At 39.2% G+C, this 25,125-nt stretch overlaps 1 protein-coding gene across 1 annotated transcript in view; it reads left to right on the forward strand.

Moving 5' to 3' along the window:
• Positions 1-25,125, forward strand: part of ME1 (malic enzyme 1) — a 169,866-nt gene that overhangs the window by 129,230 nt on the left and 15,511 nt on the right. The window contains exons 7-9 of the mRNA XM_061460391.1: positions 3,613-3,722; positions 12,366-12,463; positions 14,195-14,308. Of these exons, the coding sequence (XP_061316375.1) occupies positions 3,613-3,722; positions 12,366-12,463; positions 14,195-14,308 (322 nt within the window). The remainder of the gene's footprint in view (positions 1-3,612; positions 3,723-12,365; positions 12,464-14,194; positions 14,309-25,125) is intronic.

Here is a 25,125-nt window from a genome sequence, read left to right on the forward strand (position 1 = left end):
TTTGGGAAGTCTAGGAGCAGATCCATCATTTCTTTCACATGTTCTGGTCGAGACAGTTGATGCCCTCTGGGTAGGTTCTCTCTTCTGTTTATTTGTACTGCCTATCAGTATGAAGACGCATGCTAGTTATGTGTTTCTTGATTTCCTCAATTATCCCCTACATACCCCTGGGTTAAGAGTGGTGGTAGCTGGAGAACTGTTGTCTTTTTTGGGCAAGAAATAAGGCGTGATGTTGTATGTGACTAATGTGTGCAGCACTGTAACCACATACAACTTCTGCTTGCTCCCAAGACTCTCTTGTTGGTGACATGTTCAAATTAAAAGGATTTTATGTTACAGTTTAAATGTGTATGCCTTAAAATTTCATATAGGAAGGTGAAATACTCCTGAGTTATATGATGATCAAGTTTAACTATGCATCCATCAGAGTGCAACAGAAGTGGAAGGTTACTGCAGAGTGATACAAGAAGGGAAGTGGAACTAGGCTGTTGGCTGTGAACATACTTTTAGGTTTTGGCTCAACTTTCTACTCTAAGAGATTGCAATTGTAAGATGTGGAAGTTGGAGAAGAACTGATGGCTATTTGAGTGTGGTCGTCACTTCCAGAACTGTGTGGCACCTTTGTAACCAATTCATTACTGCAAGGGGATTTTCTGGAATGCAAGAGATTAACTATTAACTATCTCTATATCTCATCTCCTAGTGGTTTTGCGAGCATGAATATTCCAAGCAGAGAAACACTGTGTCGTTTTCTTGTCTATCATGGGTACCCGGTAACTGGATTTAATTAGATTTTTTTGAGGACATAGACCTCAAACTTCATGAACCTTGTAAGGTATTACTGGTCATAGGCAGCACTGAAGTGTCAGGTTTTTACCTGGGTGCTGTGTATAGCACTTCCAGTGAATAAGAAGGCTGCTTAGAAATTTTTCTGCTGTAATACCAAAGTCTCAGGGGCCCAGAATTAGGTTGCCTGCATTTTTTCCATATTAATTGAACAGCCATGATCTCTTGCTCAGAGAATTAGTATGGATAGTGTGCCCAGTATAGGATATGTGTTTTCTACAGGGACATTGATTTAATATGATTCACAGGGCGTTTTGATTTGTGTCTACAAAGGCAACGGGTAAGAAAATGGAGAAAAATGAAATGCAGATGAGAAAATGGAATGTTATATATGGTAAAATAAAGAAACAGACATTGGCTTAATGACAACCAAGAAACACTTTTAACCAAGCTTCAGGGTTCCAGAGTGTTAATCTCATTAGGTTCATATTAGTATCTAACTGTCATCTCCTGAACTGCTATGAAATCACAGAAATTTGTGTCAGATACAGAATCAGGTTAGAAATTTAAGTTATTTTTTTAAAAGTAGCTCCAAGTTTCTTATTTGAACTTGGTTGTGATTTTCTGTACTGAATTATTGACTTGCCAGATTCTCTTTAAACAGTTGCCTGTCATTGTGCTGCTGAAAATTTCCAGGTTTTTCCATAAAACCTGAAGATGTATTTATTTTCAGCAGGGATTACCATTCCTGCCAGTGGAATCCCAGTAGTTCTGGCTAATTGTAAGATGGCTGTAAATATGTGATTTCCATGGAAATTCATTTAGTCACAGGAATTTTTGTCCTTTTTTTAATATTGATGGCTTTGCTTAACATGGTTGCCAAACACATGCAGGGTTTAAAGAAAAGCTCTACTAAACGTTAGAGAAAATTGTTTATACGGAACTGCTCAGTACATGTGTGTACTGCTTTTATGGATGAAGCAGGAACTGCTTAAACTCTCTCTTGGATTTGCGCTGTTAGCAGATAAGGGAAAGCCTCCTTTAGCTCAAAGAGTTCATGTTCTGTTAGACCCTACTGATAATAATTTCATAGCAACACCTATGGGGATTTTTTTGTTTTGTTGTTTTAAACCTATATTGTGTTCTAGTTTTTTTTTTCCCCATATGAGCTTATGAGATTGGACAGAGGAAAAACCAAAACAAAACACCCCCCCCCCAAAAAAAAAAAACACAAAAACCAAAAAAAACCCCACAAACACCAAACCAAAACCTCCCCAAAACAAAAGATCCCCCAAACAAGCAAACAAGTCCCCAGATGCCAAACCAAAGACCCCATATTTTTTCAGTGTGCTGTGAGCTTAAATTCCATCTTTACATAAATTTTTGTATAGAATTTTTTGTGATTTTGGGGGGGGTGGGGGTGGGGGTGGTATTCTTGTGCTTCAGGTTTTCTTTGTTTTAAGGAAGTGTTTGAAAATGCCATGTGGGAATGTTAAGCAAGGAATCCAGAGACAGTACCGTTACAAAATGCATCTGGTGACTGGAGTATGCAGAGCACTAATACTGAATTAATTTAACATATTATTAACTTTCATTTTAGGAGTAACCTTATTGGCACACCAGGACAATTTTTTACTTGTTAGTTATTGGCATGTGAGTCTGGTGCCAGGATTCTGGAGTTTCCTTATTAAAAAAAAACCCAAACAACAAGCTCCTGTATTCTCTTCAATAATTTTTAGATATATTTGAGATGCTTTATGCCTCTATACTAGAAATGTGCTGTTCTTTCCACCCTGTTGGGTAGTGCAGCCTTGGTACATGATGGGTCCAAGGCAGCAAGGTAACACAGTGAATTGTCTCAAAGAAATTTAGTGATTTGCATTGACTTTGAGAGCATTACCAAAAGGTTTGTCAGAAGTTACTGACCCCTGTACCCCTGTTGAGCTGACTTAGTCATATCAGCTAAATGGCAGAAATTGTTCATCCAATGCAACTGCATACTGTACTTTCAAAATATAGTATATAGATTTCAAAGTACTATAGAAAATGTGAATTTTAATTGTTTCATTAGCTACAAGGATGAGAAGATATTCAAGCGGATGATAACATTGATTCTTAGTATACTGTTTAAGAAACATCTACTATTCATATGGAAAATTCAGTTTTGACAATCCAGTGAAACAGTAGACAAAAGAAATGTAACTTCATTTCTGCATATACCCAAAGTTTTAGTATATGTTAGCCAAGTGTAACTCTAACTTCATTTCTGCATATACCCAAAGTTTTAGTATATGTTAGCCAAGTGTAACTCAAATCAAATTTGCAGCTATCAGTTTCTTCCCTTAAGTGTTCTCACATGGTTATCATCTATTAACCTTGTTTCTGATCTCTGTTATAATAATGGTTGAGCATCATGTTGAGAGTGATGTCACTCATTATGCTGCTCACTTGCATAATGACAATAAAATAAAATCCATAATTCTGGATGTGTAACCTTTTTACTACCTTCTTTATGGGGCCAGCTTTGTTTGCTCACTAGCTGATTGCTCAGCGAAGACTGCTGTTGAGGTGTCTGCAGAGAGATGAAGGCCTTTTCTCCTGGTCTTTTATTCTTAACTTAGAACTGAATAATGCATATTAGCAGTCTAATTATGCCTTGTAAGTAATTTATATGAATGCAAAGATACAGAATATAGCAGAAATATATTAGTAGGTATATAAATCACATTACGTTTTTATTCAAAAGCTGACTGCAAATGTTAATAGCTTTTTAATGTACAATTATGTATTAATTTTAATGTAATGCACAATATTTTCTCTTTCTAGGTATGGCATGAACTGCCTCATTCAGTTTGAGGATTTTGCTAATGCTAATGCATTCCGCCTCCTGAATAAGTACCGTAACAAGTATTGCACTTTCAATGATGACATTCAAGGTAACAGACCCTTTCTTGTCTCTTCACTCCTGTGATACTCACAAGCCATAAAAAAAAAAGAGTCTTAATTGATACACCAGAGGAAAAAAAAATGTATCAGCTTTTCTGTGATGTTTGGTGATGTTCACTACAGGTCACATTTTCCCTCGGGTTTCCTCAGCATGGGCTTCTGGTGAGCTGTCTTTGCTCTTAACCTTTCCCCTCTCATGTATGCCCATGCTTTATTTAGATGTTCACTTTTCAGGTTTTGGGTTTTTAACAGTTTAGTCTGTGAATGGCTATTTCATATAAATTATTAACTTCAGATCTCTGGGCAAATGTCAGAGCTCAAGCCTGGCCTGAACTTCCCTGCATTTTTTTGTCACTGCAATGACAAGTGCTCCACTGTTCCTTCATGTGACGGTGCTTGCTTGATAAATGTCAGACTGTATTTCAGTTCTTAAATTGGCAGCTCAGTTAAATATCTTCCTAGTTTTTCTTGCAGTCTCAGGGCTGCATTCAGTTTTATAGGGAAATTATCCCGTGACTCTGCTTTCCCATCTGAATCATTTGTAGCAGCTGGCAAAAGAAAAAGATCAAGGATGGAAATGTCAGGAGTGGTCAGTCTAGATGGGCATCTTGTCTCTTCCCTCCCCAGGATAAGGACAAGGAGAGCTGAAGTAGCAGATGTTGCTGCTTGCATGGTCCTATTTCTTGTCAGGAATAGAGCACTGGGAAAAATAACTTATTCTAGGGCAGTAAGTGCATATTCTTATAACTTAATAACTTATTCTAGGGCAGTGTAGTGGTTTAAAACCAGTCAGGCAGCTCGTTCACTCACTCCCCCCCTTCTTTCCCTCCCCCTACTCCCAGAGAGACAGAGAGGAAATCGAAAAGAATGCAACTCCCATGGGTTGAGATAAGAACAATTTAGTAACTAAGGTATAACACAAATCACTACTGCTACCACCAATAATAATAATGATAAAGGAAATAACAAGGGAAGAGAATACAACACCTCACCACCTGCTGACCGATAACTCCCCCCCCAGCCTGACCAAGCACCAACCGATACCTCCTCCAACCCTGCAGTCCCAGCCCTTCCAGGTAACTCCCAGTTACATCCTGGGCATGACGTGCTGTGGTATGGAGTACCTCTTTGGTCAGTTTGGGTCAGGTGTCCTGTCTCTGCTTCCTCCCAGCTTCCCCTCCTCCCTGACAGAGCATGAGGCTCACAAAGTCCTTGGCCAGACCAAACATTTGAGCAGTAACTAAAAACATCAGTGTTATCAGCTCTGTTCCCAGGTCGAAAGTCAAAACACAGCACCGCACCAGCTACTAAGAAGGAGAAAAATGACTGCTACTGCTAAACCCAGGACAGGCAGTAAGGCTGCCATCCTTAAGAGAGGACTGAAGTCAGACAAACTGCTAGAGAGAGGTACCTAAGAAGGACCCTGGGCACCCAGATGCCTCTTACCCCCTCATTTTTCCTTGGGTAGATGTAGGTCCTCAGCCATGACAGGATCAAAAATGTGAGTTTAACTGTCTTTCTTTCTAACAGTTTGCAGTGACACTTTAAGCCAAGAATTAGGAACTTGAGTTTTGTAGAAATCCTTCTTGAGTCATTCTTGGATCTTAGATCTTACTTCAGGAACTCAGTGCATAGTGGTAGATTGAAATAGCCCTTGTCTTTCTGATGTTAGGGATTTTGCTAGCTACATGGCAGGGGGGTTGGAACTAGATGAACTTAAGGTTCTTTCCAACCCTAACTATTCTATGATTCTATGAACTATGTTTCTGTTGCAAGCCTGGATGAGTTTTACTCCTGCATCTGAAACAGATTATGGAGGACAAACTCCTAGATGGGAAATAAACTAACTATAAAATATAATTTCTCTTTGTAAGAAGCATGGTGCTTCTTACCCTGCAGGGTCTAGGTGTAGCCATGGCTATGACAGTCCAATACAGCAGACCAAACAGCATCTGGTAGTTTCCCTAGTTGTTTAGAGACCCAGCTCCCACAGGGAATTATCTTTCCCTTTAGGATGAAAGTCCTTGCCCCAAATCAGAGGGAGGCTCAACTAGAGTGTAGTTTCAAAGAAATAGAGGGGAAGCTTATCAGCAGAAGCATACCAAATATGGGTAAACTAAGCTGAGAAAGTCTTCTGTGTCTCCAGATGCATTTTCAAACCACTGCATTCTCTCTTTTGCTCCTTGGAAGGAGGTGTCTTCACATTCAAAACCGTTTGAAGGTATCTGTTTGGCTTTTGGCTGAACTGCTGTAGTAGCTCTTGGTCTTCCTTAGAAGTGCAGCCATGTGCAGGGTTTTAATTTATTCAGTTTCTGCAATCTGTGTTTCTGTGTCTTTTGATGTTTTCATAAATGAAGTCTGGGACTTTTGGGTAATCTCCATCCTTAATGCTTGTATAGCTTCCAAGAGGTGAAATTGGATGTATTTAGTCTGCTCTCATCTTTGTCATTTGTCATCATATCCCCATAAATACCTTTTGTATGTTTTATTTTTTTTGTGGGCTGTCAAAATTGTAAAGAAGGTTTGGGGTTTGTTGTTGTGGTTGTGATGGGTACAGGGCTTCCAATTCATTCTCTAACCTAGGATTTGAAGAACATGATGTTGAATGACGTGTTATAGTTCATATGTTGATAGCGTATATCTCAAATCCTGATATTACTTGCAAACAGCAGAAAACCTCTTCCATAATATGAAGTGACTTTTGCTTCCAGGTGAACCAGACATTGGGATTTTTAAAAATAAAATAATAAAAAAAAGCCTTTTAAGACATAGGGTTATGTAAAAGTTTGTTTTGGATTTTTTTTTTCAGTATATTCAGGATGTCACCTCTCCATTACTCAGTGTAAATTTACATTGAAATCAGTATGCTTTCAAGAAACCCCTGCAAATGTATTTTTTTGTATACTTTTCCATGTGTATATACAAGTATGTGTATGTACAAGTAGTCTTCTGTTTCATTTATTGCTCATTATCAATTAAAAAAAACCTGTTCTCACCATGTTCCTGGGCAGCCAGCTGCTGCTTGAGCAGGGGGACTTGCACGAGATGACCTCCCAGCCTCAGCCACCTTGGGCTTCTGGGACTCGGTATCCCTTTACAAATATACTAAGTGGTTTCTCTTTTAAGAAGGCTCCCTTTCTCCTTGGCTAGAGCCTTTCTCCCTCTTCACGCTGGCTGCCTGTTGCAGCTGCAGAGCAGGTCAGCATGCATACAAAGCTTTGAAAAGCCAGTTCATGATGGGGAGCAGGAGCACCCATCTCTTAAGATGGTCCTTTTGAACTACCACAGCCATAGCATCTGCCTTACTAGCAGCTGTTACACCTTTTATGTAGGATCTTTACTCTCACCTTTTTTTCCCAGTAGGTGTAGGAGAGGGGAATGGATTTATTTTTTCCCTGACACTTTATGCAGTGTTACTGACTGGCCATGTTACCATTTGATTTCTATTATGCTGTGTATTGAGAAGTATGAATTTTACTTTTACCACTTCCTAATGTTTTAGTTGAGAATCAATACCCCAGATTTTAGGATATGCTGCAGAAATTCCTTCCCTCCTTGTTTGCAAGGTTTTTAAGATGAGATAGGGAAAATGACAAAAAAGAATTGCTACTAATACTTGATAACAAGTTTTATATTTTGAAATTTAAAATATTGGTCAAATGCTTCCCTGCTGTAAGCCATTTCTTGCTACTTTAAATTAAATAAAACTGCATGAAATTAAAGTTAAATCCTTGTTCATCGTGTTTTGGGGCTTTTTTTCCCCTTTTACTTTAATTGTTGCATCTGCTGAAAGAAGACTCTGTGCTCCAAACCATTTATAATGTGCCAACCCCAAAACGCTGTGGTCTCTAGGATTTCCTTTGACATATTCATGCTCAACCATACAGTTTACAGTAAAAAGTAAGGCTAAGGAATCTTGGACAGGAAACAAAGACTTGATAAAGAATAGTGTACTTTAAAATTTCACATCTACCATATTTTTATAAGTTACAACTTGCCTTCCTAGACAGCTGTAATGAAGTGTTTTCTGTCGCAGCAGCTGCGGTGCATTAGAGAGATAGTCTTCTTTTAAATTTGCTGAAGTTATTCTAGCAATTTGGGGAAAACAGAATCGGTTTTCAAAATCAAGTCCATCAACAGTGTCTGTCTTATTCTGCACACAGAGGATTTAACGTGTGCTCTGTGAGGGAGAAAGGTGATGCCGTTTCTCTCCTTCCTTTAGCGATGACAGTAGGAAAAGCAGTAAAATTCTGTTTCTGCTTTGTAATGTTTGCGCAAAGTGGTTAGGCTTTGGCAGATGGATGTGAATTGCATTTTGATTCTTTTCAAAAACTCGAGTCAGTATTCAGGGTGAAATTTAAGGTCATGCTGTTAGCCAGAGCAGTTCCGGTTAAACAGATCTGGTATTCATGCTGACGGTGCCCCCCTTTCAATAGGGAGGAATAAGGGAAGCTGCTGAGGACAAGTGATGACAGGCGCTGCCAGCAGCAGTGATAGTAGGCTCAGTAATTTAATAAACTGGGTTATTATACTTTTTAGAGTCAAATGGCTGAATAAAACCAATGTGGAGTGCTTTTAAAATACCATTTTTAGAGCAGTTCTGTGCAAAACATGATTCGTGAGAAATGCAATTTTAAGCCTTTATGCATTGTTACAGCCTTTCTTCTAAATCACCCTCATAATGAACATACAGGTAATGGTAACTCACATCCCATGTAAATAACCATCGCAAAATGTTACTGACATTCAATGTAGCATTTTATTCATGTTTTGTATCTCTTTTCTTTTTCCTTAAAAGAGAAGATAGTATTGTAACAGAGTTTCTAAATGAATCCTAACTGGTAATATGTAACCGTAGTCCATTTTTCTGGCTAACAGCAACTTTACATCAGCCATGAATAGAAGCAGGATCCCAGGATTCCCATTCGTTAGAAATTTATGGTGTTTCACTTTGCCTCTGGCATCAGGAAGTGGCTTGAAGAGCAGCTTTCCCAGCTTTCTGAGAAGTCCTCTGTTGAGGGTAGGGTGCTATAGTGGCCACAACTTCTGTCTTCAAGGGCTCAGAAGAAAGTGGTCCTTACACTGCTCTGGCTCAGCTTTCCAAGAGACCAGATCAATGGTCTTAGGAATAAGCTATGTTATGTAGGCTTCCTCCTCCCCTGCAAGCACAGCTGTGCAGTATAAAATAGAAGAAAGAATTTGGCATCCAACTAGAGGATAGGATTTATGTTGTTGGGTGTTGGGTTTTTTTTGCTGGTTATAAGGATTATTTGGTAGAGTACCAAGGGAAATTGAGAGCACATTCTGACTTCTGTCTTTTGCCATTTTTGGTCTTTGCCAGTTTGGCACTCACCAGAGGAAGACTTAATTTCATCTGAGAAAGAAACAAGCTAGCTCTTGGATGGGTGGATGGGGTGGAAGTGTCTCAGCCCGATGGATTGTTTGTTCCCAAACCCATGCCTCAAAGGAACCTTTTTTTTTTTTTTTAATTTGTTTTTGTTTGGTTTTTGTTTTTGTTTTTTTTAATTGAGAAATGAGGGAGAAGAGAGTAAATGATCTCAGCTCTTAGAGCATGTCATAAAAGTCACTAAAGCCTTAAAAATGACAAATCTGTATGGTCTAAACATTAATTGGGCTGAGAACCAGATGTCCTGTATTTCTCATGTTTTAAGGGAAAAGTCACCATCAAAAGCACTTAACGGACCTAGTTCTGAAGACATGTTTTTGAACTCTTCAGGCAGATTTACTTTAGAAAATGACTTTCTAAAGGACTTCCTAACTTTAACTTTTAGTAACGTTTACCTTTTATTTTTGGAGAAGAGAAGGCTGTGTGGAGATCTCATAGCAGCCTTCCAGTATCTGAAGGGGGCCTATAGGGATGCTGGGGAGGGACTCTTCATTAGGGACTGTAGTGATAGGACAAGGGGTAACGGGTTAAAACTTAAACAGGGGAAGTTTAGATTGGATATAAGGAGGAAATTCTTTACTGTGAGGGTGGTGAGGCACTGGAATGGGTTGCCCAGGGAGGTTGTGAATGCTCCATCCCTGACAGTGTTCAAGGCCAGGTTGGACGAAGCCTTGGGTGATATGGTTTAGTGTGAGGTGTCCCTACCCATGGCAGGGGGGTTGGAACTAGATGATCTTAAGGTCCTTTCCTACCCTAACTTCTATGATTTTAGTTTTGAAGATGCAACTGTTCATGAAACTAAGATGGTCCTACCTATAAACCACATATTCAAACCCAGTCTTCAACACCCAAATGATGTCTTTTAAGGAGAGGTTTACCCAGTACTAGGGTTCTTACTACTTCTGTTCTTTTAGCTCCTTAGCTACATGTATTTGAAACTTAACAGTCGGCGTACCTGCAATATGAATACCTGTTTTGAGCATCTCCTTGAGGTTAATATAGAGATAACTGCTATCTCAGCTTTAACTTTTGCCTTGTTTATGAGAAAGTGGACTTGTGAATAACAAAAGTACATTCTTCAGGTGAGCTGCACATTGAGGGCAAATGTCCAAAGTTCAGATTCTGGACTTTTCCTGAAGGAAAAATCAGGAGCACTGTGAATTCTCCCCTCAGAAGGAATCGGGCAGCTTGTAGTCAATTGCACCTAGGACTGTGGTGATCAGGAACGGAACTGCAGGAACCAGCAGATCTCCTTGCAAGTTCTTTCAGGCTTCTCGAAATCATTTATGGCCTCATCTTTGGTTTCCTCTCATCAGTTAATGGCAGCTGCTGTCTGGAGAAGGAGGAATTCAGTTCCTAGTCCCAGAATGGAACAAGGAGGACATCTCAGGGCCTATGTTTGTCTCCGTGTGGTTCAGCTGTCACTGAATCAGATAGGCATCAGAACTCTTCAATGACAGTTGAAACCCATTTTCCCACGTTGAATATCTTTTTGTTAGTGGCTGATAGAGCTTTTTCAGTCCTAATGAAATCAGTGCTGTCCACTGTCAATCCTTCAGAATCTTCTCTAAAAAGACACATTGAGCACAGCATTTCTGCTGGCATCATCCACCTCACTACCTTATCCCCATTCACAGGATGTCTTTATGGGTTCTCTAAACCTGTTGAAAACTGATGCACTTTCTCAGGGGTTATTATTTTAATATTTGGTGGGTCCAAGTTCCTGGCAGGAATAAGGAGTCTGTCTTTTTTGGTCCACCTTGTGCCTGGGAATTAGTGAAGATGATAATTTGTGAAAAATACAGGCTTGTTACCTGGAGTCAATAATCCGTGAAAGAAGGCCTTCCCTCTCCTGTAGCCTTTGCTGGGGAGAAGGAGCAACTGGTCTTCAGATCAGAAGAACCAGATATCAGACCCTGGTGACTAAATACCACTTCCTTGAGCATGACAGAAGCTGAGAGCTAGACTCAGCAGTGCTGATGATTCAATTGTAGTGTTGTATATAGATTTGGATGCTGCAACTCAAAAAAAGATAAGAAACAGATGGATAAAGTCCAGAGGAGAGAGATGAGTGTTAAGTGTTTCAGAAAACATAACTTTCTGAAAGAGCGGAAGAATTGGAATCGTTCCATGTAAGAAAAGCAGGCTGGGACAGCCTTAGTCTTCAAATATGTCTTGTTGCAAGAAGAAAAGAGCAAGTGGTAGATTAAGACAGGAGGCCAAAATAGGAGAACTAAAAAGCCATTCAAATTTGATTTTTCAACAGAAAGCATACTGAAGCACTGGAATAGCTTGCTGGGTAGATCATAGGAATATTTGAAATAAGATGTTAGGAACAAGTTAAACAGAGGTCTGTCAGAAATCACAGAGGTATGGTTGATCCTGCCATTGTGAACAGGTTTGAGTTAGATGCCTGCTTGAGATCCCTTTATTGCCCTATTTTTTATTAATAGGTGTTTCTCATGATGAGGACCAAAATCTTTCCATTCAAAGACAGACGTTCTTTGTGATTCTGCTTTGGAGAAGAAAGGCCTCCATGGCATAAATCATAAAATTAAATGTTAGCCTTTTTCCCTGTGTGACGTAACTCGAAAATAGATTTAAAAGGTACTTCTAGTGTTTTAGATGCTAGTAAGTTGGAAACCCTTTTACAGTGGACTGGAATCCTGAGGGCTTTCAGATGCAGTAGAACAGTCAATGTCCTAAATAAGCTGCCCTTACTCTTTCAGCTAGTTTAGCTTCTCTGTAAATGTTCACAGTCTGCTTTTCTACTCTGACAACCTCCCCGTGAGAAATAAAGTTTTATTTTAGTCTTGTCTTGTACTGTATTCCAAGTATAACTGCTTGAAGAGTAAGACCAGTATCTTCATTTTTAGTATCTGGAGTCCTTCAAAATACTCTTGTCTGGACTCCCACACCCTTTCTTTCTACAAAAGGTCATAACCACAATATTTTGTAATAGCTTGAATGGCCCAGCCATTATGCCCATCCAGCAGAATCAATCAATCGTATTTTATGTAATGTTACTCTGAAGATATTCCCGCTTACATTTATCTTTGGTGAGAATAAAATAGAGCAAACTCCAACTCCACTGAACTTTTTTGTTACTACCCTAAGTACTTCTATCTTTTAGCCAAAAGATACTGTGGAATTATTTAAAATGCAGTGCTTTGTAATTCTTTCTAAAATAACCAGATGTATTCTTGTTTTATTGTTATTCCTTCAGGAACTGCATCTGTGGCTGTTGCAGGTCTTCTTGCAGCTCTGCGTATCACCAAGAACAGGTTATCGGATCACACAGTGCTGTTTCAGGGAGCTGGAGAGGTAGGTATGAAAAAAGAAACTTAAGCAGGTTACATGTATCCAGTTAACAAGATAAAATGTGTAGAAACATCACTAACATCTGATGAAAGTTGGTTCTTAATTAAAATGTAAACTTACAGAAAAATCTGATCATCTGGTCAAGCCTTGTTTTTTTCAAGAGACATTTTACAGAAATCTCTTCTCTTTTTAACACTTCAGAGTTTAGCTTGCCAGCTGTAAATTACTGAACTGCTCTCATTATAAATAAGCAAACTTTTTGGAAAGATGAGGAAATATATCAGGCCACCGAAAAGATGTGAAATAAAATGCATTTACCAAAGTCAGTGTTATTTAGGAAGAAGCAGTGCCCCTTTGAATTTTCCTGTTATTAAATACCGTTTTTCAGTATTCTGCATGTTGAGATTTTCCATTTATGAAGATTTTTATGCATATAATTTTTTTATACTAATTTTTAAGTATAAATTTCTAATCCACTGACACGTAAGTGAATGTTGTACTTATCTGCAGTGTGGGTAGCTGTCATCTCTTGTATGAAGTCTACAACCCCATGAAGGCTTCTGAAAGATATTATTCATGGTCACCAAACCCCCTTATACATGCAGTATACTAATCCAGCTTTGTGGAGTCCAGATATCATTAATCTCATTCAATAATCTGATGCTACTGAGATGAGGTGTGTAGTTTTCAGGATGACTTGCAGCCGTGTCTGACATGTTAACCTTTGTGCATCAAGACTGTCTATCTCTTTGAAGTTCTGTCTTCTGTTTTTGCTCCATGTTCAACAGGTGGATGTATCCATGCTCTAATGCTTATTTTTTTCATTAGTATTGTGAGTGTGCCTCTTGCTGCAGAGGCAATTACAGTTATCATCCCTGTTGTGGGAGCTCATTCCTAATAAAGCTACTTATTTCTGAACTAAAAAAGGCAAATCTTGCTTGATTCTCACTGAAGCTGAAAAATAAAGAACAAGAAACAGAATCAACTCCATAAAGATGTAAATGAGTAATCAGAAACACTGAGTTGTCTGTTGGCTCATTTTGTTGCCTGCTTTTCAATCTGTACCTGTATGACATTTGATCTGCTAGATGAAATATTATAAAATCCAGTAAGAATGATACATGTTTCAGCAAAGTATTGATAAGCTATTTTTTTCTTGCCCCTGCTTTCACTGGGACCACAGCCAAGTCTAAAGTTACCAAACACATGAATAGTAGGTAAAAGGAGACATTTAAAAAAAAAAAGGGAAAAGCAAAAAGTCTTTTAGGGCTCCATTTTACTTTCTGGTATGCAGTGCATGGTATCCTTTGGTTTAAATTGCCAAAAATGTGGTGTAAGTTTAAAAAAAAACCTAAAACAAACGAATGGGAAAAAAAAGAAATTTCAAAGAAGAAACAATAATTAATGTATTCTGAGATGATTATGTGGAGTAAATAGTAGTTCTAGTATGTTTCATTAGAGTTTAAACATTTATTACACTCTCCACACTGTAAATGCCATCTATGCTATGATTATATGATTGAAGATTTATCTATGCTATTTATCTACATTATGGTTTCTAATTACCAAATGGTAGCAACAGTTGATTATTAGTGATTATGAAAAAATAGCAATATAGTTTTATTGTTAGATAAAATAACAAAACTTACCTAAATAGTGCGTAGAGGAAACAAGTGAGCATGGCATTTCTTTCATTTCCAGTATTGTATGCTACTTTTCTTCTCTTTCCTTCAGGCTGCACTGGGGATAGCAAACCTCATTGTTATGGCTATGGAGAAAGAAGGGGCATCTAAGGATGCAGCTATCAAAAGGATATGGATGGTTGACTCAAAGGGATTAATAGTAAAGGTAATACAAATTTCTTATTCCTTTAAATATCATGATAGTTATTTACAGTCTGTAGATAAAGGCAAGACCATATTGTTTATGAAAGCAACTATAATGATTTATCTTGACATAGCAAGCTGTTTTTCTTTTCTGAAGTGTATTAAATGAATGACAGACTCCAAGTTGCTCTGAGAGGAGTGGGGTGACATGATTATGCTTGGAGTTCCTGCTCTATTTTTATTAGGGATGAGCACATAATGAAGAGATTTTTTTCAGCAGTTCATTAAAATATGTGTAAGGAAAGAAACGTTCAACTTGTGGGTTTAATATTTCCCATGTTAACACAACTCTTGTTAGTGCAGTCTCGCACAAAGATGTACAGATACATTATTAGGATTGCAAGCATGTCATCCTTATGTAAGGAATGAGATATATTGCATCAAATAGCTTCTATGCACAGTGATCTAGCTCATGTTGCAGATGTTGTGGTCTGTACTGCTATCAGCACTGGTCAGAATTTGAAGCTGCTGAGAGACTTCATCTGTCACCCTTACCTCATTCCTTCCATGTGCCAAAATAAAGAAACATATGAATTCCATGTGCCAGAAAAAAGAAACTGGTATGTTTTAAAAGGTGGTTATGTATTTAATGGTTTGTGAGCTACTTAAAAGCAATGGATCAGAGGCTGGTTGGCTTTGCTTTTCCACTGTGCCTGTTGCTTAGCAGTGTTTATAGTCACCCTTGTTGGTACTGCACACTTGTGCGGTGTTCTTTAGCTGTCTAATATCTAAGATCCATTGTAGTTCATGTACCTTTGCTCCTGGAGCATGCGTTCTTCAGTCAGTATCTCTGCTGGTTTATTGAACACATCACGGCACCTTTCACTCATTCTGTTAAAAGGAAAACAGTAGGATCATAGACATTGAGACAGCAGAGTATTAATTAAGGTCATCTTGAACATCCCTTGCCAGAAAGCACAAAAGTACCCTGATTAGGTACAGAAGAATGCTGGTTTTTCCTACTATATATGATACTTTTTTCTTGGTGTGTGTTTGTTTTAATGAGTGTTTTTAATTGTTTAGGTTTTCATCTAACAGTCGTAAAGTGCTTCTGCATTCAAACACAGATGATTGAAGGCCTAAAACCTACAGGTTGCCTAAGAAGAATGTTGTGTCACACATTTCCTTCACCATAGAGACTGGGATTATCAACTAATACAGCTGAACTAAAATCACTCCTGGTGGTGTTAAGGAAACAAACTGATGGGGAGAGAAGTATAGAAACTTCACAGCCCTAAAGCAGTAAAACAGGTCTTGGCTGCATGTCTGCCCAGCCAAGGTGGTTAACCAGCCCTTCTCTCCTGCTCATTTCTTCTTCCTGCTTCTTTTACACCTCTCACTGCTAATTTGCTAGTCAGCCGAGAAGCTGTGTTGTTGCTCTTGGAACACAGCAACTCATTCTTTTCACACTTTCTAAATTTTTAGTGACTCGGTGACTATATACTTTCCTCACCATCCTCTAGCTTTAGCACTCTCAAGTAGTGCCAAAACCAATCAGCATCATACACAGCCTCAAAGTTCCTTTCCTCTGCTTATTCTTCTTGGTGAGGATTTAATTTGGGTTTTGTCCAAAAATCAGTCCACTGAATTTCACGTTCTGCCTGGAATGTATTTGTGAACTGTTTGTGATAGCCAGACATAACAGCTCTCTGAGATAGATTAGGGATGAATTTGTGGCCAGATGTTGATACATCAGCAGGAGCTGACGGTGCACATTTCAGGTCACTGCTGGTGTTCCTGGAAGACTTCGGAGTGCAAGTCTTCCCTTCTGGCTCAGGTCCTGTGAGAACTGGTGGGTGCTTATGGCAGTACTGTGTTTGAGTGCAGAGCCTGCTGGACCTACGAGCTGGATATACTTCACTGCAAGTCCTGAGCTGGGTATAAGGAAACCCATCCTTGGTCTAGGGCTCTGCAAATCCTCTCTTGGATTTCTTCTGCAGCTAAATGTGCCTCCTAAAAAGTAAAAAATACTAAAAAAATGCCATCCCCCAAAAGAATGAAAATATAACTTAAACCTCTTGAAGCTTGTGATTTAACTGCTGGGAAGTCATGTACCCAGAAAGTAAACAATTAAGCTATTCCTAGTTCCTTTTTCTGGCCTGAGAGCGAATGCTGTACTTAAGTCTGCGAGGAAGAATGCTGTACTTAGGTCTGCTTAGGAAATTATTTTGGCTTTAGCTGATTGCAGAAAAGTGCTGCAAGACTTGAAGGGCTTTCCAAATGCTTAGAAATGAAGTGAGAGAAGTAAAATGAGAAAGATTTGTGAGAAAAATATACAATGGGAAGGACTCCGTTTTCAGAAACCTTTATAGAATCACAGAATCGTTAGGGTTGGAAAGGACCTTAAGATCATCTAGTTCCAACCCCCCTGCTGTGGGCAGGGACACCTTACACTAAATCATAAGGTGTCATTGTTGCAAAGGTAAGATTTGACAAGCAACAGCATAGATCACCAGTTAACCCGCTTTTGTGTAAGCTAAACTGACTTTCGTTTCTTACTACAAAGGGGGTTTATCAATGGAAACCTGTTCAATGAGAGTCCCTTAAAATTTTCCTCACCAAAACGTGTTTGATCAAAGGTGTTTTACTTGAAGGAGGGAGACCTTTTCAGTCCTAGAAATATACTGACCTGTTTCTTTAGCAGTATGAGAAATAGCAGAATCTCTGAACACTCAGCAATTTCTTTGTCCAACTAAACATATTTTTACATAATTTTTATACCATGCTGTCCTTTGATCATAAATTTTGCAGTGCATGATCACAGATTTAAACATTGTTTCTCTTTTCATCTATTTTCTGTAGTATTTCAACCACTGCAAACCAGAGAAAAATAAACTTGGAACTTTTGTTGTCTTGACCACAAACATTTTCCACCTTTTTCTTCTTCTCCCACCAAGAGCTGCCACGAAGTCACTTATCAGGCTTTTGTGGCTTTTTTTTCCTTTATGGCTTTTTAATTTCAGTTGAAGTGCAGCTGTGTTTTCATTTCCCTGTTAATATTTCTCTTCTCCTGCTCCCTGAACCATCTTTTTTCATTAAACCAAGTTTGATGACCAACTTTTATGCTATGTTGTGGTGAAATAGTTGGTCATGAAGGTTGTATTTGTTATACTGCCTATAGTTGTGTTCTCCATTCTAGAGACTTTATAATGTTGGGAGTTTTGTTTTGATTTATTCAGTATGCTTTCACCTTTTCAAACTATTTTTTCTCCAAGTGTGGATAAAGAAAGTTTCTAGATCCAAATACCCTTGGAATTTTGTCGTTTGAAGTATAAGGCTTTTTGAAACAGATATTACTCCCCTTGAAATGCCTGTCTTAAGTATTCCAGTGCATTCAGATGGACGTTTTAATGTTTAATCAAATTACACTTTTATTTTAAAGTTGCTTTTTCAGTCTTGCATACTTGGATATTATTATGCATAAGCAGTTGGGACTCCTCTTTAAGTCTGAAATTCTGAATTCTGTCACATTGTCACGTTCTGTCTGATGAATATATATTTACTTATATGAACACACTAATGGATATATCTCTCACATTCTTTTTCTTTCCCATAGTTTCAGTTCCCTTTTCTGTTAATCACACAAATATTCATAAATGTGTGATGCGAGGTGAATGCATTTTGTGTCTTTAAAGCTGTCATAGAATCATAGAACCATAGAATAGTTAGGGTTGGAAAGGACCTTAAGATCATCTAGTTACAATCCCCCTGCCATGGTCAGGGACACCTCACACTAAACCATGGCACCCAAGGCTCTGTCCAACCTGGCCTTGAACACCACCAGGGATGGAGCATTCACAACTTCCCTGGGCAACCCATTCCAGTGCCTCACCACCCTCACAGTAAAAAACTTCTTCCTTATATCCAATCTAAACTTCCCCTGTTTAAGTTTCAACCCGTTACCCCTTGTCCTATCGCTACGGTCCCTAATGAAGAGTCCCTCCTCAGCATCTCTGTAGGCCCCCTTCAGATACTGGAAGGCTGCTATGAGGTCTCCATGCAGCCTTCTCTTCACCAGGCTGAACAGACCCAACTTCCTCAGCCTGTCTTCATACAGGAGGTGCTCCAGTCCCCTGATCATCCTCATGGCCCTCCTCTGGACTTGTTCCAACAGTTCCATGTCCTTTGTATGTTGAGGACACCAGAACTGCACACAGTACTCCAAGTGAGTGGAGTACTCCCGAGAGCAGAGTAGAGGGGCAGGATCACCTCCTTTGACCTGCTGGTCACGCTCCTTTTGATGTAGCCCAGGATACGGTTGGCTTTCTGGGCTGCGAGTGCACACTGCCGGCTCATGTTAAGTTTCTCATCATGTTAAGTTTCTCATTCATGCTTGGCTGTATTAGTGGCTGTATCTTCACCCATGAACTTGAAAGACAGTAAATTATTTTGTGTCAAGTCGTTGAGAAGAGGCAGAAAATTGTAAGCTGTGTAGGGATGTTCATGAGGTTCACCATTGCTTGAGCATTTCAGTTATGTGCTGCAAGTGCTTCTTGCTGCTGCTGCTTTTTTTTTTTTTAAGGCAATACAAAGTAGGGAGATAGGCAATATGGTTCTTGGAACTGACCAGGAATATGGTACAAATAATAAGACATTTTTAATACTTAAGGGGACTCTAGAAACCCCCTGCCCTCTCCCAAGGATGGATGCTTCTCTGCCAAGAGTGGATAGGCTGATCGGAATGTTCCTGGGCTGCCAAACATGCCTCTCTCGCAGTGAAGTTTATTTGTCATTTGCAAGACAGCATTAGATTTTTGTATGACACAATCTCTAGTGCACAAATGAAGTTCCCTCACATAGACATGAATGCCATCCTTGATTTTAAAGAGTATGTCAACATGGAGTAATGTTGCTTTTGACAGTTGTGTACTCTGCTTTCTAGATCAGCACAGTAATACTTGTATCTAATCATGTGGTTTGTATTTTAGATGTTCCTTAGATGTGTGATAGATGTGTGAGTATATGTCCCCTGTAAGACTGTGGTTCATGTGAGTGAATCCCAAACTGAATGGCAAGCACAAGAACATCAGTTGAGATCTGATAGTTGAAGGTCACGGAATATCAATTTTGCTAAGAGAATCCCCAAATCCCAGTTTCTGTGGTGCTAATTAATTAGAATAGAGATACCCAGTAATCCTTCAGATAATCCTCTAAAATGTTTACATTTTCCATTCTCCCTCGCCCATTTGAATGTCCCTGGCAATCTTATACAGAGAAGTCCCTCACAACCAAATAGCTGGTGGTGGATACTACTTTTATTAGAGTTTATTTTTTCATTAAAAATATACATTCATAGTTCAGTATTTGCCCAGAGAAGAATGGAAGAGAAATTGGGAAATTTGGGACTGATACCAGAATTTCAGTGCTAAATAGGTGTGGTAGCTCCCATTACAGTCAGCAGAGCTCATATAATGTGTGGAAGAGCCTTTAGAACTCACAATCAAGAATCTTAATATTGAACTGAATGCCCTGAAGACCATCTGATTGTTACTGAATTTTCTTATATTTTAGCAATAATAACTTTCTTCAGAGTTTGGATTTCATTCTAGATACTAATTTGAGAATGATTTTAATGTTTCATATACTGCTTAATATTATGTCTGCCTCTTCTGCTAACTTGTAATCATTTCTAACTTTCCTTTTACCAGCAGTCAGTTATTCTAACTCTTTACTTTTGTCCTTCATCAATTCATTATGGCTGACTGCAACTAGCTAGGACTTTTTGAGCCAAAAAAATAAAAAAATGATTTGACTCTTGGATATCTCCAAGGCCACCACAGTTACTTAAAGCAGTTTCTGCCATATGTAACTCATGGTCTATCCCAACGAAGCAATCCTTGTTTGCTTTGTCAGTTATTCTGATGTCTGGGGAATTAATCTGTGCAGTTTCATCTTGCATTTATCTTGTTCTGTATGAAGTATAAGTTCTGTAGAAAGAAAACGCAATAATTTGTCTTTGAATGCTCATTGCATTACTCATACTTGGTCAGAAATGTATGAAAACAAGCGAGGACAAGGCAAAAAGATGATTGGTGGGGTGTGCTCAAGGAATACCCACTTTATTTTCTCTAAACAAGACTCCACCAAAAATTCAGGTGTTAAATTTGCTAGCATGTAACTATTTCCTCTTTGACACTGTGTACTTTAGATGTACTGATGAGATGGTAACTTAATTCAGATGGTTGATGATTTCTTTAGCTTACGCTCTGTTTAATCATTGAAATGAATTACTGTTTTACTCCATTATGTTTCTGTTCTGTGGCTTCCTGACTTGCCCAGCTTCTCAGATTCTCCGACTAATTGTCTTTATAAATTTTGTCGTGCCTGTTAACTGTGTGTGCTTATTTACAGGGGAAGGGTATTTTATAAATTGTACAGGACTTAAACACCTCTGATCTTTAACCATGTCTTTTAAAGTCAACACCAGAATTACATTTCTTACCTAAATCATATCTTTTACTGCTAACCATTATGACATTATCACCTCAAAATGTTCTGCTTTTTCACCTAGTTCGCAACAAACTGTTTATTAAATCTGTGTCCAGGTTGCCTCCTCTGGTTTTAATCTGCTCTCTTCACCTTTAATTGTTAGGTGACGGGCCTGATCAAGAGGCACATTCCCTTTATAATTAGGGCCTCAATGTGGGTATTTGGGTGGGCTTGCGTGTCTCTGGTTTTGTTTCCTAAACAAGGTAGCACAGGAGCGCCTGTCACCTGCAAGCCCTTGTGCTTCAGTAACCCCTGACAGTTATGGACAGGAGTCCGTACTTACACCATCAGTACTGCCCTGGAGTTCCGGCTAGGGAGGGCAGCCTGGCCTCCTGGCACACCCTCTGTGCTTCTCCTGTCCCTTCCCTTTCATGTTTCTGGGGGACTCCCCAGGGAGGTCTCTCAGCTCCCAGCACTATCTACAGTCCCTGCCTAGAGCCCTCCAGATGCTTCATCAACAACCTTTAGACCACGGGTTTACTTGTGATGAAAGAAATAAGAAGCCATGTAGAGATCATCTCCCAACAGAGAGATGTTTCACCACCTTCTCCCATGACTCTTAACCACATCCTTTTTTGCCCTTCTTCCTTGATGCTTTTAACAACTGCTTCTTTGTTTGTTTTGCTCTTAACTCTGCAGTAGGGAGAAAAAATCACACAAAAAATACAAGTAAAACTAAAACACTTGCAGTTGGAAATTCTCTGCTTATTAATGGACTGCTTTAGCCTACAGTTCTCATGGCTTTTATGGTTCTCATGTCTTCAATATTTAAGGACCTCAAATGAATTCATTAATTTATCTGTGTGCTGATCTCTGTCCTCTTGTTTAAATAAGCCACATTTGACACAGTCAAATGGAGGCAAGTGTTTATATAAATAGACTTGTGCCTCCCTGGTTGTGAGACGGGACGAGTGCCAGCACCGCCTCTAATGTGGGACAGTGCAGTCATCAGGGTGCTCTGGGTTATTCTCAGCTGCCTCCCAGCTGATGGAGAGAGCAAACCTTGAAGAGCTTCCAGCCCTGCCTCTCTTGCCTTCCTGACATAAATCTGCTCTGCTCTTCAGCCCTGGTTCATGGGGCAGCCCTGGCAGGACCAGCTCAAACAGGCCATGGCATTAGACTTCACATTGGAGGTATTTGTAAGACTTGCCTTCTGGTTTGTAATATCCCACTGTGCAGTCTGGTCTCCTGTTTTTACAGCTGTTTTCTATAAATTTTCTCAGGGTTTTATTGATGGGTGGCTTTTGTTTGTTATCTGAGCCTCAACTTGGTTCTATAATGTGATGATGATATGAGTTATTTTCTGTGGAAACTGTGATGCACATTTGCTTGAAGCCTGATCCCAGTATCTCCTTTGCTACTTCTACTGTTGATCAGCCACTAAAACTAAAAACTGAAGAACCCACCCTGAAGCTATGAGCTGCTTTCAGTTCAAATCCAGAATACAAGAACTGAGGCCTGCTACTAACTTTTGCTTCTTGAATTAAAGATCCTGGTGTCCAAATGAGTATGGTTTACTATTTGTAATAATAATACATAATACCAATAACTCATCCTATAGGGAGTATAGACATTTTAGGATTGCCAAGGTCTTTCGTACATAATGTCACCATGAGAGAATGAATGCTACTATTGTTTCTTTATCTCTGTACTTCATCTGCTAACTTAACACAGTCCACATTGTAGCTCATTTGCTAATAAAAAATTCAGCTCACATTACTTTCCATTGGAGACACCACAGTGGCTTCTAATATAGAAATGTATCCGTTTTCAGGTTGTTCTCTTTTGTTCAAACCCAAAGTATCCCATAGGTTTCTTGTTAAAAACTAATACTGTGATAGAGGCAATACTTTTGCCCTCTGAAGTAATTTCTCACATCTTCACTCAGTCTTTGGATTTAAGGTTTATTATTCTGTGTTTTTAATATTCTTCACCTTCATCATTCTAGTGAAGTTGTATTGAATAGTTTATTCAGGCACCCTGAATACACACTGAAGATGCTGTAGTTGTCTTCCTGGTTACCTTAGTACGTAGTTTGTTGGGATTTTTTCTTTTTTGAGCAAACTTATTATAATGCCCCTAGCAAATAACTTATTCCTTGACAGATGAGGAGATAATGTAAGAATACATAGCATTGCAAAAAGTTGTATAATGAAATGTTGGTGCTTTTTTTTTACTTCTTTCTTGGGATGTTGAATATCTGTGGGAAGTTAAAAGCAAGAAGGACATATAGCCCCTTTTTCTAACTTTACCTTCCTCCTCCTAATGAAAGAATTTGTATCGTCCCCTCTGAATAGCTGCACAGGTATCTGGCCAAGTCTCTTAGTTCATCTGTGGATTTCAGTGTGAAAGAGTTTCTTTTTGGATTTGGAAAAGGTGCTCGTTATACATAATAGCATAACAACTTCAGACAGCTGCTGTCTGGCCTTGTGTTGATCCTCTACAGCTCATTCTTAGCAGCAGCAGCCACAGTACAGAAGCTACCTAAGTCAGGGCTAGAAATGGAAATGTCAGAAGATGGGTTCTGCACTTCTGGAGGATCTTTTAGTCAGAGCAGTCCTGCACTGACGAATCCATCTGCTTTGCATCTCTCCAGCATCAGGAGAGAGACAAGACAGAAAACACACAAACGCAGAGCTGAGACTTCTGCATTTCCACTCCATCCTCTTCTCTCTGCTGACAAAAACTCCGTGATTTCTTATTCTGGCTATAAGCATACAGGGGCGGATGTCTGGAAGCTTGTAGTAAATGGACTGACAACCCCTTAGTTTGAGGCTAAGCATGCACAAAACTCAGTTGTTTCTTACTGCAAGTCATTGCTTGCCCTGTTGGCAGGGCACAGAGGAAGGATAGCCAGGCTCTTGCTGCCGCCTCTCTACTTTGTGGAGAGCAGAACTTAAGAACTTACCAATCTGGAGAAAAAAATAAAACAAAATACTATCTAAAGCAAAGTTTTCTAAATCATTGGCCTCTTGTAACCAAATCAGCTGGCCGGTCTTGAAATCTTGGACACGTTTTTGAGGGAAGTGTTATGTCGCTCCTTTAGGATCACTGAATTAATTTCCAAATACATTTCTGACCATCTACTTAAAATTATGTGTTAAAAAAAAAACCAAACCCTAACTGTGAAATTTCTTTTATAAACATTTTCCAATCAAAAATCTCTGTTTCCATAGCTGTATTTTTGCTAAGCCACAGAATTTTGTATTTCATTCTTAGTTAATATACTAGAAAAATATTTACTTGGAGACATGATTCATTCTGACTAATGGGATCGAGCTAATTCAGAGCAAAGCTAAATAAAGAAATAAAGTTGTTTGGGGTTTGGATTGGGGATTTTTTGTTTGTTTGTTTGTTAAGACTAGTAGGATGCCTTGTGTGAAATTAAGATACGGCAGAAGTGAATCTCGCCTAAGCTGACCCCATCTGGCTAGCGCTAGTCTCAGTAGCCAGTGGCCCAGAAAGGGTTGCAGTGGATCACATCCATCTTACTGTTTGAGTGCTCCTTTGTAGCTAAATAAATGAGAGAGGATCATCAGTGTCAGTAAGAAATGGGGCTTTGAATCCTTGGTGTTACATCAGTAAGTGTTTTAACAGCTCTGCCATTATCTTAATTAAAAAATGTTGAAGTACCCCCTCAAAAGCCAATCAGGTGTAAAGCTATATAAAGAAGTAACTCTTTCAAGCAGGATTGTGGTCATTTGTTCTGATTAAAAATGAAAATGAGATTTTTCTCCACCGAGAGGTCAGCCTGGCCTCTTAGCTGTTATGCACTGGGAAAAAATATCAGAGGTCATCTTTCCTGAGAGATCTGCAGATCCTGGAGACACTCAAGGGCTACCAGCCCACCACAGCCTGAAGAGTGAGCTGGTCAGAGCTCTTGGGGGTGATTTCTTTTTCCATTGGTAGCCCAGGGCAGTCTCCTGGAGGCTGGATTTTAAGGCCAGATCAAAAACTGGCTTTCTCAATAGCAGCCTGATAAGCTATTAAGGAACCAACTGAAGCAGCAGTGTGGAATCAGATGGTGGCCCACAGCACCCATTCCCAGCTCCCCGGGAAACCTGCTTCCAAGTTGGGCTCCATTGAGCATTTTGATTTCAGCCAACCAGCCAATTAGAATGAAAAGTGGGTTTTATTATAGTCATTCCTAGCAACAAGCTTTTGGCCTGGAAGTCGTAAACGTGTTTTTTTTTTTTTTTCCTTTGGTGACTAGAAAGAGAACTTTGTGTTTTTTCCCTTGAAAATGTTAAGGAAAAGTCCTGCTTTAAAATGAGATGCAGCTAAACCGTG

The sequence above is a fragment of the Pezoporus flaviventris genome, unplaced genomic scaffold, assembly GCF_033815535.1.
Source record: "Pezoporus flaviventris isolate CSIRO_AGI_PZ_B2104156 unplaced genomic scaffold, CSIRO_AGI_Pfla_v1 ptg000031l, whole genome shotgun sequence".
NCBI classification, from domain to species: Eukaryota; Metazoa; Chordata; class Aves; order Psittaciformes; family Psittacidae; genus Pezoporus; species Pezoporus flaviventris.